General features: G+C 38.0%; 1 protein-coding gene across 9 annotated transcripts in view; it reads left to right on the forward strand.

Annotated features, from left to right (window-relative positions):
* LOC131956063 (muscle-specific protein 300 kDa) overlaps nt 1-14,537 on the forward strand; it is a 163,076-nt gene that overhangs the window by 89,752 nt on the left and 58,787 nt on the right. For all 9 annotated transcript variants that reach the window (XM_059320425.1, XM_059320424.1, XM_059320433.1 and 6 more), the window contains 8 exons: nt 627-770; nt 1,309-1,454; nt 1,574-1,748; nt 2,324-2,632; nt 9,547-9,699; nt 10,127-10,300; nt 10,528-10,678; nt 11,152-11,306. In XM_059320425.1, coding sequence (XP_059176408.1) covers nt 627-770; nt 1,309-1,454; nt 1,574-1,748; nt 2,324-2,632; nt 9,547-9,699; nt 10,127-10,300; nt 10,528-10,678; nt 11,152-11,306 — 1,407 coding nt within the window. The remainder of the gene's footprint in view (nt 1-626; nt 771-1,308; nt 1,455-1,573; nt 1,749-2,323; nt 2,633-9,546; nt 9,700-10,126; nt 10,301-10,527; nt 10,679-11,151; nt 11,307-14,537) is intronic.

Here is a 14,537-nt window from a genome sequence, read left to right on the forward strand (position 1 = left end):
AAGTGTATTTTATAGTTAAAACACTTTTCTTAAATATTGTTACTTTTTATCTGATAAATTAAAGGCCATTCTGCTGTGCTGTATCAGATTTATTATTTTACTTGTTTTTGTGTAAATAAAAATAAATGGATATCTTAACTATTTTTTGTGGTTAAAAAATATCCCTTTCTTATAAGTTTCAGCATATTTTATGATTTAACCATTAAAAACAAATTGTATCTCTATCTGGTAATGTACAGGTAACTTTTAAATAAATACTTCTAAAAATACCATAGTAGGTCATGTTTGGTGTTGATTTTGTGATGCCAGTTTGAGTTAATCAAACAGCCCCCAACCTTCACTAGCACTACAGGTAGATAAAGCAAACAGATTACTGCTGCGACTGTATTCCAACCTAATTTTACATGTACATTTCCTACCACACACCTGGCTGTGTATTGTTTGATTGGGTTCAAAACTTTTTGAATCATGTTTTAGTAGATCAGTGATGACTAGGGGTTGACAACTTTTCTTGTGCATATTTTTAAATGTTTCACTAACTATTGTGTAGGAACTGGGTGGCCAGTGATTAGAGTTGACAACTTTACCTGTGCATATTTTTAAATGTTCCACTAACTGTTGTGTAGGAGCTGGGTGGCCAGTGGTGTGACTTCAGCACAATGCTGTCATCTCTACAAAGTGTCATCTGTGAGTCTGAGCACAGGTCAAGTACTGTATCCAGGGGTGCCATGTCATACACACAGCTTCAGCAGCGCAGTCAGGAAATTAAGGTCAGTTTTATTTTCATTTTCCACAACAATCAGCAGATTGAAAAGATGAGTATTTTATTAATCAAAACAATTCATCATCTTATTTTAAAATGTATTAATTAAATATAAATTTGTGTCCTTACCTTTTTTAAAATAAATTCTATTTCTAGTTGCAATGTTATTTTGTCTAAAGAAATAATGTCTTTATTGAATAGCTTTTCACATCAGCTTCACAATTATTATTTATAGAAAAAACATAATAGAAGAAATCTTTGAAGATGTAGAGAATAAAATGGAGTGATGTAGAAGAATGTTGAAATATTGAGTGTTGTAGTGTAAGTGTTGAAAGTTTTAGCAGAAATTGTCCAAAGTGTTGTGCTACAGTACAACAACATCTACAATAGCAATAAACTACATGTATGGAGAGCAGTTTTAACTACCTGTTGACTTTGATGTTAGATTTATGACTGTGACTGATAAGTTATTGTATCCTACATGACAAGTGGCAGAGATTACACTCCCTTGGCAAACAATAAAACCCTACCCTTGATTCCTTTAGGAGATCCTTGATACTTTGGAAAACCTGGAGCCACAGGTGACACGCCTGCACTCAACCAGGCTGACTCTACAGAGAGCTCTCCCTACAGCAGAGGCTAAAATAGCTTCACAGGGGCAGTTTTTAAATCTTGTTGAAAGATACGAAAGGTAACTTTAGTCACTAATATTACCCAATTTATGGAACATAGAAGTAATAAAATGCTTAGTTACCAGAATTATAGAACTTAGCTAAGTCTCTTGATTAGACTTAAATAACTTGTGTTCAGACTGCTGAGTCAGGTGAGAGAAGAGTATGCAGCTGTTCAAGCTGAGCTTGACCAACATGATGAATACATGTGCAGCATAGACCAATCTCTCACTGGGCTCCACACTTTGCTGATGGATGTCCGCACCATTACATCAGAGACTTCTGGGATGGAGAAAGCTTTAACAAAACTACAGGTACAGCTTTACACCTCACCTGGTTGTCTTTACACCACACTTGGTTTTCTTTACACATCATCTGGTTTTTACACCTCACCTGGTTGTCTTTACACCTCACCTGGTTGTCTTTACACCTCACCTGGTTGTCTTTACACCTCACCTGGCTGTCTTTACACCTCACCTGGTTGTCTTTACACCTCACCTGGTTGTCTTTACACCACACCTGGTTTTCTTTACACATCACCTGGTTTTCTTTACACATCACCTGGTTTTTACACCTCACCTGGTTGTCTTTACACCTCACCTGGTTGTCTTTACACCTCACCTGGTTGTCTTTACACCTCACCTGGTTGTCTTTACACCTCACCTGGTTGTCTTTACACCTCACCTGGTTGTCTTTACACCTCACCTGGTTGTCTTTACACCTCACCTGGTTGTCTTTACACCTCAGCTGGTTGTCTTTACACCTCAGCTGGTTGTCTTTACACTTTACCTGATTGTGTTTACACTGCAAATCCTGACAAGCTTATCCTTACAGTCCTATGAAACTTGACCTGGCAGAAATATATAGACACCTTATCTTTCCCTGTCAGAACTACGAACAATCCCTGGCTGCAAGTGTGGAACACAACAAGCAGCTAGCATCAAGCCTGGAGTACAGCTACACCTCGCAGGGCCAGATGTTTCCTATGGAGGTCCAGGACAAGCTGGTCGAGCTCCATCAGCTGGAAGCAGAAACTCTGGCGGCAGTGAAGGAAGCTGAGGAGGAGTTGTTCAACTTGGCTGAAGATAGAGCTGAGTACAGGGCCTTGCTTCAGGGGGTGACAACATGGCTACACAAGACTGACATTTACCTAAGGGAGAGAATCCTCGACATTTCAGAAGCCACGTGCAAGCAGCAGGTAAAGTTATCAAAAACGTTATCTTAAATTAGACTTTCCTTTCAAAATGTATAGGCCTACTGCCCGTTGCTACTCTGTCACCCATTCTATACCCTCCACCATTCGTATCTTTACTATCTGCTTCTCACTAGTCTCTGGGATAACATTAACAACCATAAAGCCGCTAATCCTACTAGAGACCTACTAAAACATTATTAGCTTACAATATATTGTTAGCTTGCTTGCCGAAACCACATACAGTAATCCCCCGCTCGACTTTTGGTGGTGTTAAGTTTAATACAACACCCCCTCTCTTTCTCTCATACACGGAAACACCACCTCGCGATTAGTGAAAATATCCGTAGAGACCTGATATGTTAAAGTGATTCACCGGGCTATTGTTGGTCAATATTGTAATGTTTGTCTGCAAATAGCAGGCAATTCGGCACTTAGAGCGCACTCAAACGACAACGACATGACCCGGGGTTAGATGGGGCGCTGGACGGGTAGGATTCAATATGTACGCCATAGTAGCATACGGCAGGTCGAGAGCTTGACCCCTAGCCTTGACCGTGAGAAGAAACGATCGGAGATTTTTAAAACAAGATTTACGTGTTCGGTGTTCGTATTCCGGGCTCGCGTCACTGGGAGGTCCTCGGGTCTACCTAGATTGGAAGTTACAGGTCGTCTGGTATATAGTGCTGACCACGGTATCCCTTCCTTTGTCGAGGAGTTTTCTTATCCACGCTAGCAGCTGAATCTTTTTGTGTGAATATTTGTCTTTTAAATCCCCAGACTGCGCTAGCTAGTTACATAGTGAACTCACTTATTTCCAGTGTTTCTTCCAGACTTTTTTTTCTCGGGGGGGGGGGGTGCCTTAGACTGTTAAAAATATATATTTTCTATATAAATTCCATTTCGTCCGAAGAGATGCCTGGAAGAAACGCTGCTAATTTCTATTTCAACCCTGTATAGCATTTCCTCATCGGCTATATCGATTTTTTATGTCGCCGAACCATGATAATTAATAACTTTAGCCGATTTAATTGCTACTTTAGAGACTGAATGCAACTTGACCCAATCGTCATCATCCATTGTGTTTCTGCTCCTTCTTACTTCATGTGGTAAAAATTACATGAATATTTTTAAAACAATGGAAATTTGGATTCTTATTATATTTTTCAATGAATTTAATTTTACAAATCATATACTGAAAGTTATATGTAATTGAGCTAGATATTTAAAGAATTAGAATTGCGAATTGGGTTTTTGCTATCACAGTCGAAATTTTTAAATATATATATTCTAATACTAGTTATGCGGCATATCTGCATTTGGTTTTTTTTTTTAATCTTTGTTGTTAGCAAATCTGTAGATCAATTTAGATTATGCTTTGGCCGATCGCCTCATGAAACAAATCGCAACAAAGCTGTTGTGAAAAGAAAAGCCCCCCAAAACTTGCCTGTACATTCTCATTGACTAACACACATCTCGTGGATAAAGAAATTCAAAGTACGTTGTGTACTTACGTGCGGGCCTACAATAATCTACTAGTACATAGTCGGAAGCATAATAACTGATTTGCACTAACTTGTGTGGGCCTACAATAATCTACTAGTACGTAATCTGAAGCATCTAGCTGACTTACACTAACTTGTGTGGGCCTACAATAATCTACTAGTACGTAATCTGAAGCATCTAGCTGACTTACACTAACTTGTGTGGGCCTACAATAATCTACTAGTACGTAATCTGAAGCATCTAGCTGACTTACACTAACTTGTGTGGGCCTACAATAATCTACTAGTACGTAATCTGAAGCATCTAGCTGACTTACACTAACTTGTGTGGGCCTACAATAATCTACTAGCACGTAATCTGAAGCATCTAGCTGACTTACACTAACTTGTGTGGGCCTACAATAATCTACTAGTACGTAATCTGAGGCATCTAGCTGACTTACACTAACTTGTGTGGGCCTACAATAATCTACTAGTACGTAATCTGAAGCATCTAGCTGACTTACACTAACTTGTGTGGGCCTACAATAATCTACTAGCACGTAATCTGAAGCATCTAGCTGACTTACACTAACTTGTGTGGGCCTACAATAATCTACTAGTACGTAACCTGAAGCATCTAGCTGACTTACACTAACTTGTGTGGGCCTACAATAATCTACTAGTGCGTAATCTGAAGCATCTAGCTGACTTACACTAACTTGTGTGGGCCTACAATAATCTACTAGTACGTAATCTGAAGCATCTAGCTGACTTACACTAACTTGTGTGGGCCTACAATAATCTACTAGCACGTAATCTGAAGCATCTAGCTGACTTACACTAACTTGTGTGGGCCTACAATAATCTACTAGTACGTAATCTGAGGCATCTAGCTGACTTACACTAACTTGTGTGGGCCTACAATAATCTACTAGTACGTAATCTGAAGCATCTAGCTGACTTACACTAACTTGTGTGGGCCTACAATAATCTACTAGCACGTAATCTGAAGCATCTAGCTGACTTACACTAACTTGTGTGGGCCTACAATAATCTACTAGTACGTAACCTGAAGCATCTAGCTGACTTACACTAACTTGTGTGGGCCTACAATAATCTACTAGTACGTAACCTGAAGCATCTAGCTGACTTACACTGTCCCGGGCAAGGAAAAAATGTGGCCTCTCGGCGATCGTTTTCATTATCGATTTAAAGTTGAAGAGTTTGATATTAAAAATTGGATCAATTGATCTATCGATTCTTCAGGTAGTCGGGCCCGCATGTGAATCGAATGTAATCTCTGGCTGGCGAGTGTGTCGGGGGTGTAAAATTTGACAAAAACATTTCAAACAATGGGGCACTGGTAAACGTGTGATAACGTGGCGTGTTGCTGTGCCGAGTGCAGGCCACACGACTATTGGTTTCTCTCGAGAACTTTGGAGGAGCGATTAAACAATTGTGGGACTTGATTGATTGTTATCTAGTGACGAGACAGTGGATTAACCTGCCCTTATAACCCGCCCATAACACGATCAGTTTACGGGTAGGCGCTATGGTTTAGTTTAACGTGTGCATCAAGTCGCTTCGTTCAGTAAGTTCTTTTTGTTGTTGTTATTTATTTGGTTCAATCGGCATTATTAGTTTTTTGTTCTATTAAATGTTCATTGTATCAACACAAGTGCTTATTTAAATACACTTGATTTACAACGAAAATATTAACAGTGCTGTTTATGTTTGTGTATGGCCTTCCTTGATGAGAACAATGTCCGTTATATGACCACCTTTTGTAAGGAACAAGCTAAAGCTCTACACAAAAAAGGTTCAAGAGCCGTATTCGGCTCCAAAGCCTCGGTTTACTGACCACTGTCCTAGTAGACCCTTTCCAACCTATAACCGTCTGTTCAGATTTTGACAAGTCTTAGTGTTAATGTTGTACATCCTTCCTGGTGCGGAAAATACTTATTGTTGCTGTTTTGTCCGTCTGTATGTGTGTTTGTGAATACGATACTTTAAGTACCGTTTCATTTATGTTGATGAAATTTCATAGAAGTATTATATCAAATTTGTCCAGACTTGTATTGTTAGCATGTTCTGGGCCAGACAAATATCTTAGTCGCTTTTTAACTGTAAGGGTCAGTAGCAACAATCTCCTCCTCCCAGTCTCTGCTTATCTTGTGATACTCACAGGTCAAGCTGACCGGTGACTGGAGATGTGCATAAAAATTGCACAATCAACATTTTTTTCAAAGCTGGTTGATCAATTGTTGGCACAGCAAAATTATTGATGTGTGTGTTGATTGGCTGGTCCATAAATTAACGACTAGACACTTGTTTGTGTGGATCAAACAGCTCTAATGATCCCTGTCGTGATTTAAACCTTTCAATACCTCAGTGAAGTGTTCGATCTAGGTTATAGATCGATGCCGTGTATTGATTGATTTCTTCAAACAAAACGTAAGTATGCGACAGCTCTGCTGGTATGTCCAGTCAAATTTACAGCACCGGATATTGTATGCTTGTAAGGTGAACCTCTGCAGACGTCAGGGAATTATGTGCGTCCAATGTTGCAATCTTTCTAAGGTGAACATTTAGCAGGCGACAAAGACGTTCAATAGACGTAATGTCTGCTGGTTGGTTGTTGACACGTCTACCCGTCATGCAACACCATTCATGCGGGTCCTCTCACAACTACCTGAGTCATTTGTAACTACCTGATTCTCTACAGCATTAAGTCTACTTTTGACAGACAGAACATCATTTGTAACAGAAAGAAAACAACGAATAAGATCATATACCTATGCATGAAATCTCGTATCGCTAACTGATATTTTATATTTTTAAAAACCAAAAATTGAGTAAAATACCCCTTCCGAATATCGAAAGTCACTAAAAATTTGAAAATGATATAAGTAAAAGTTCTTTTACTTAAATGTGAAATTTCGTCTACGTAAATATAACAGTTCTCAGGTTATTGTGCTTTCACGGAAATATAGTAAAGCACCTTTTTCTATTACCGGAAACTTTCGAAAGTTATCAGAAACCTGCGCATACAATGTAATACTTAAATGTACAATTTCGTCTACCTACCTCAAACCTTAAAGTTATTGGCTTTTGAGAAATTGCGAGTAGAGTAAGTACCACTTCCGGTTACCAGAAATAGCTCAGAATCTGATACAAAACTACACATTTTATATAATACTTATATAGGAAGTTTCATTAACCCATATGAAACGGTATTCAAGTTATCGTGTTCACAGACACACATACATGGACAACACTGCAACACTATGTTGATCCGGAAGGATGTACAGCAATTAAAACTAGTCAAAATCTCAATTTAGATTTTTTTTTACGATTAAAATGATTATATTCCGTATACAAAAACAGTAGGGCGGTGTAAAACGTCGAAAACTATTACAAGTTTATTTATTACTTTCTCGTATACGAAGAAGGCTATAGATCTAGGGGAAGTATTATATTCGTGCAAAAAATCGAAATTGAGATTTTCACAAATCTCGACGTTTTACGCCTCCATGAGTCGGAAAAACATAGTTTTGCAATTTTGTCTGGATGTCTGTGTGTGTATGTATGTATGTATGTCTGCATGTCTGTAAACACGATACAGCTAGGTTGATGCAATATCATATATGTTTTACATCAATTTGTCGTTCTGTTTTAACTTCTCAGTGATTTCCGATAGCCGGAAGTGGGATTTATTCTACTTTTGGTTTATCAAAAGTCTATAGCTTGAGAACTGTTTCAGACAGATAAACGAAATTTCACGTATAAGTAATAATTCTCTGCCTTCTATCAAATTTTGAGTAATTTCCGTTGAACGGAAGAGGTACTTTACGCTATTTTCGATTTCTCAAAAAAACACATATGAATTTACAAAGTACTAATATTCCGCATTGTTATACGCATATTGTTGCTGTTCACTTGGTGCGCAATTTTTTTTACGAGATTCTATTCTATTTTTAAAAGTTAAAGCATGTAAAAGATTCATAAAAAACGTTTTAATAAGAAGTCTTTATTTAATAGTGCACTAAAAAGTAGAAAATAAATGATTTTCTTCAAATATATAATAATGCACTACTTTTTAAATAACTATAAATAAAAGCGTGGGTCACTTTATTATCAGATAAAAGTGACCCACACTATTGGATACTTTTACTAATATGTAGGAAGAGACCCACGCTTTTCTTTATAGTTATTTAAATAGTAGTGTATTATTATATATTTTTTTTTAAAATCATTTATTTTCTACTTTTTAGTGTATTATTGCATAAAAACTTCTTATTAAAACGTTTTTTTATGAAAAAAAAATACTTAGATTTTGTTATTTACATTAGAATTGCATGATTAAAAACTATTGTGCACCTAATGAACATGATAACGCACGGAATAGTTGGATAAGTGTCTACTAATTTGAGAAAATGTTAACTAATTCATAAAAAATTAATTAGGCATCCAATCAAGTCAAATTCAATGTCAGATTGCATTGTCTTCATGTTTTAACCCACGTGCCAACCTTGAAACGAATCTGTCAGTTAGAAGTGCCCGAAATTTCGCTCGAGCGTTTCGATCTATGACGACAGATAGACATATAGTCTGTCGACAGACAGACAGAGGAATCAAGTTAAAGAAAAGCTTGTACAAAGCGTGTCTATGTCTCGATTTGCCATCCTCATAGTATTAGATAAGAATATACGAGAACGTTTAGGGGAGATCACCCCCGCTTTATTTATTTTTTCTGCGCGATTTCAATACTTTCTCAATGCTCTGGATACAAGAAAGTAAAATACTTTTTAAAATACAGAAGTGTTACGTTAGAATGATGAACCACCCATCCTTCATGTCGTATGATATGTACCCAGTCGTCCCCCCACTCCCCTTTAGTTATGTAGCAACTGACGGATCACTAGCATGTACTAACATGACAGTCTGTGGCTATTGGAAGCACGGACTCAGAGGCGTAGCGAGGGGGGGGGGGTGCGGACCGCACCGGGTGACACCATTTAGGGGGGTGACACCAAGGCAAAAAATAGCAAAATATATAGCGAAAAATGATATTGTTTTAAGAGGTGCAAATCGAAAGTTTGAGGGGGGGGGGGGGGGGCGGGGGTGCAAATCGAAAGTTTGAGGGGGGCGGTGCAAATCGAAAATTGAAAGTTTGTCCCCGGGAAGTGTCGCTACGCCTCTGGGGGGGGGGGGGGGTGACACCATTAAGTGCCGCACCGGGTGACACCCGACCTCGCTACTCCGCTGCACGGACTTTTTAATTTTTAGTCAACTGTGAAAACGATATTCTACATGATGGTAGTACTGTTCTAATTTTGCTCATCAAACGTTTTATTCCCTACTGCTGAATTTGAAAACAAACAAAAAACGGTTTTTTTTTTCAATTTCCGTCAATTGAAGTATTTGTTTCAGACATTAGAGCAAGAATTTGAAGAGGTCAAAGTTCACCTTCAACGATTGAGGACAAAGGGAGGGGACATAATCCAAAAGTCTTCAGATTCTGAGGAGAAACAAAGCGTCCAAAAAACTCTGTCTGACGTCAACCGACAGTGGCTCACATTACAGGTAACTGTTGCAGTAGTGAAGGAGCAATCAATTTAGTGGCTCACTGTACAGGTAACACTTGCAGTAGTGAAGGAACAATCCATTTAGTAGTTCACTGTACAGGTAACACTTGCAGTAGTTAAAGTGAGGGCGTAGCTAGTGGTAGAGTGCTAGACTGCAAACCCAAAAGTCTCGAGTCCGGGTTCAAGTCAGTAGAAAGTCCCTTAGTCCGCTCAACTATGATGAGTACCTAACTTACGTTTGGGAAAGTAAAAGCGGCTGAGCATAGTGCTAACCACACAATCTATGTGTGCACACACACACACACACAATCTGTGTGCACGCACACACATAACCTATGTACACAAACACAACTTATGTATACACACAACCTATGTACACACACACAAACACGTTATTTGTAGACACCTAAAATATCTCTCCACAGTCACGAGCAGGGGACTACGCCAAAGAACTTTCAGAAGCTGCTGATCTATCTCATGCTATTGATGATGTAACCAACGGTCTACGGAAGTGGGTGGAGCAAGCAGAAAAATTAGTTCTTGTTGACATTGAATGGACCAATCGTGATGGACTTAAAGAAGCTTTAAAAGTCCACAGGGTAAGCAAAGACGACACATTATAACTGTCTGGTTCGACCTATAACGGACTGGTTTGGCCTATAAGGGTCTGGTTCGGCCTATAACAGACTGGTTTGGTCTATAATGGACTGGTTCAGCAGCCTATTTGATATATTTATTACATAGCATACTTTATTAGGCTTATCCAAGTCCACATGGACAAAATATCTTGGTAGTTTGAAGCAACTCTTAAACTTGCCTTCACCAGAGGGTCCAGAAGGAATTGGGCAACAACGTGGACAAGGTGATAGCCCTGAATGCTATGGTCAAGCAGCTAGAGCAGGTGTGTGATTCATCAAGAAACATGGTGAGAGTAGACGAGCTGCGGCAGAGAGTAGAGGCCATACAGATCAATACAGGTGAGGTCAAAGGGCAGAGGGTCAAGTGATCTACTTCGTTTCATCTCATATGCACTTCTTACACACCAGTTTCTGATAAAGCAGCAGTTTTCAACGTATTGATAACTGCAAATAATGCAAAAAATACTGGTAAAATTTCCGGAGATAGTTTCCGATGACTATTTCCTTTCTTTGTTGATCTGTTCAACCCCTAACTGTCTACTCTGAAGTTTAGGATTCAGAGGCGTAGCAAGGGGGGGGGGGGGTGGAGGGGGTGAAACCTTGATAATTCGCCCCGGGCGCCGTTATAAATCACTACGCCTCTGTTAGGGTTATGCTTTTACTAATTTCTACTAGGTAACGGATATATTTCATGGGATGAGAGGTCAGTTGTAAAAACAAGGTAGTTAGAATGTTCCGACCCGCTTACATCACTAGATGTATCTTGTGCTACTTGATAATGTTAATACTCATCAACTTATCTCAAACATTAGACGCCCATCTCTCTACACTGGAGGATGTGAACAAAAAGATAGATGAGCACGAGAAGGAGATCAATGAACTGATGAAATGGATTGAACAAACCAGGCAGAGGATGACCATGAGGGACACAACTATTGACCTGCACAATCAACTGGCCATACAGGAGGTACGTGCTCGCATGTCCGGGGCATGGGGCAGGTGTTTCATTGGGCGGGGCAGTTCGGTGTATAAAGAAGTATGGGTCAGTCATAGGGGTGGTCAGATGACAATTCTTAACATGAGGTAAATGTTGGCTGCCTTAAATTTAAAAAAAAAGAGCTACCTCGGACATAACCTGGCCATTCAGGTAGTGAAGTGGATTGAAAGGTTTGATTATTTAAAGCTAACAGGTAAAAATGATGAACTCGCCTAACCGTGTGCTGTGTATCATAACAAACTATACCACCTGCTGGGACATTAATCACTTTGACACATCAATCAAGGAGCAGCTTGGGTAAACTGGTGATTATTATAGTCGTCCTAGGTAAACAGTTTTTAATAGGTGAAACTTAGCTACGCAAATAGCTATTGTAGTTGCTTGACCTGTATAGCTTGAGCAAGCCGGGCATTCAAAGATCTGTCAGGAACGTGACCCACTTTATATGTACATGTATTCAGGATTTGTCATGTGGATACAGAACATGTTCTGTTTGTAACACGATAAAACGATGCCGATTTGGTGTTCTGGATATAAAGATATAATTTAGTCACAAGAACATCAAATGAGTGCGCATGCGTTGTAGTAGGTTGATCACTTGACGACCAATTAATACAAAATTGTGCTAAGTGGCAGTAGCGTACGCAGGGGGGGAGCAGGGGGAGCGGCCGCTCCCCCTCTGGCCATTTTCAGCAAAGTGGCGCCTTTTTGGAAACTTTTTAAACTCAAAGTTTTAAACAATGATATTTATTTGTTAAAAAAAATTTTGGTCGGCACATCTATGTAAATCACAAGATTTCTTTTCATGCAGCAATTAAGCATTATTGTACTAGTCTAGTAGTGTCTACGTTTACAACACGTATTAACAGCTGCATCAGTTTGCCATTCTAAAAATAACCATTACGGTGCATTGCAATGTTTAAAAAACCTCTACGGTAAAACCACTTGGCAAGAGGGGTGATAAGTTTAAGGCAACTTTCTAATGTATTTGCTTACAAATAATTGATGTGTCACCTCTATTTAAATTTACTTATGAGCAAACTGCGTAGTGTTGGGGAAATTTTGACGTCATAGCGATGAAGTAGTATTCTTACAGTTCGGCTGATAGTGATTACGATTACAAATTATATGAAACAGTTATAACCCCCCTCCCCCATGGACCCCTCTGTAAAAAAATATTGTCATAATACCACTGCTACTTATTTAAATCTACTTCTGTAATATATATTTGTGTAATATATATTTGTGTAATATATATGTATGTTTAGAACAGTCATCTAAAAACTGACGCTATGTTCAATCTGAGTTGGTTATCTCCCCCCCCCCCCCCTCACCACCACAATTGTGTAGAGCGACATTAATGTCACACCTAGGTATACACCGGGTTGGATAATTGACCTAAAGTGAACGGACAGTGGTGAATGAATGTTGAACCCACCCGCCCCCCCCTCCCAACCCACCCCGAACTGATCTGTTAAGTACATGTAGAAAAACGGGTAATGATGTACCAAAGTACCATGCCGCCAGAAAATTAGCTTTCTAACGTAAAGCTCTGTGAATATTGTTTTTGCAATTACCAGTAAAAAGTTTTGTGATCGATACAGTTAAAAAATGATCTTTAAAGATCACAAAGAAGCAGTAGGTAATTTATTTATATGATCTGAACTAAAAGATCGATCTTAAGTTAAACGTAAGATGTTACTCTGAATGCTTTAGCTATTTTAACGAAAAGCTTGCTTTTATACCAACTCTGATTTTAAAAACTTTCATTGTGCTGTATTACTTTAGCATTTATGATGACGATATATTAAATTTTGATTATAGACAAAAACGTTTTGTAAACACGAATAGTGTTAAACAATTGCATTATAATCTAAAGTAAATATTTATTTGTTTTGACATTTATAATTAAATGTGTAGATATATACATATTTATATTATGAGAGTGATTATTTCCCCTATTTCACTTGTCTTAAATAATTTCCCAGGAAGAATTCTGTAAGAAATATTTTTTTACAAGAATTACAAAACAGACTGTGTTACGTTCATTTTTTTGGTTGTAGTGTGTGTGTATATATATATTTTTTTTTTTTATTTAGATTGATACAATTTTTGTTTTGTCGGCCTACATTGTGCGTTTTTTCTATTTTTTTCTTTAGAGAGCTACTTTCAATTTATTTTACATCATAGCGAAGTAATGACATACAGCTAGTATATATATATATATATATATATATATATATATATATATATATATATATATATATATATATATATATATATATATATATATATATATATAATACACGTATATAGAAGATGTCAAAAATTTGGCGCCTTTTTTTTGCTCTTTTCGCTCCCCCTACAACGAAAACCTGGATACGCCTCTGCTAAGTGGGTAGGTTTGTCGTCAAATGTTTTCGCCGATTTCTCGATCGATTTCTTTACACATGAATGAATCTCCAATAGCAGCACAATAAATATAATTTTTAATCTGATTAGCTGTTAAATAATTAGTCAATACAATTGAAATAGAAAGTTAACTACATATATAATGTGAATCCTTATTGTACTAATTTTTTTTTAAAAGAATCACACGACTTACAATCATGACAGTCACAAGTCAACTCTGGTTCAACATATTAAACAAGTTAATAAAAAGTCTAGTGACAATTTAAGCGCAATTTCCTTAAGTTATCTAAAAATAGATAGTGATCACAAAGACGTATAATGCGGGGGTGCGTTCAAGCTAGGAGAACGATCGGTTTGTAGGTGTTTATGTAATTTAAAAAAAAAAATTGTGACCGAACGAAAGAATATTTTTGAAAACTTTCTTCGGCAATATTGTTCTAAATTATGGCTGGAATCGATTGGTAAATCTTTCAAGTCGCTAAGTGGTCTGGTTGTCGAGATATGGGCCAAAAACTGCATTTTTTTCGAGGTTTTTTTTTTTGGCTTTTCCGGGAAATCCAGGAAGAAATTCCGGGAATTTTTTTGGCCCACAATCATCCTCGGAACTTGCTTAACATATTTGCTTTTGGAACTAGTCCTCGATATTGCTTCGTTGTGGAGGAGACACGACTTAAAGCTGCGGTAAAGCTGCGGACACACATCCATTCATTCATCCATCCAGAAATGACGAGTTAATAATCACAATTGTCCGTATGGAAATTGCGCTAAAAAATAAAAAGTATGTTCGCA

The sequence above is a fragment of the Physella acuta genome, unplaced genomic scaffold (genome assembly GCF_028476545.2).
Source record: "Physella acuta isolate Inbredline_101_S28 unplaced genomic scaffold, ASM2847654v3 ptg001126l, whole genome shotgun sequence".
Taxonomy (NCBI): Eukaryota; Metazoa; Mollusca; class Gastropoda; family Physidae; genus Physella; species Physella acuta.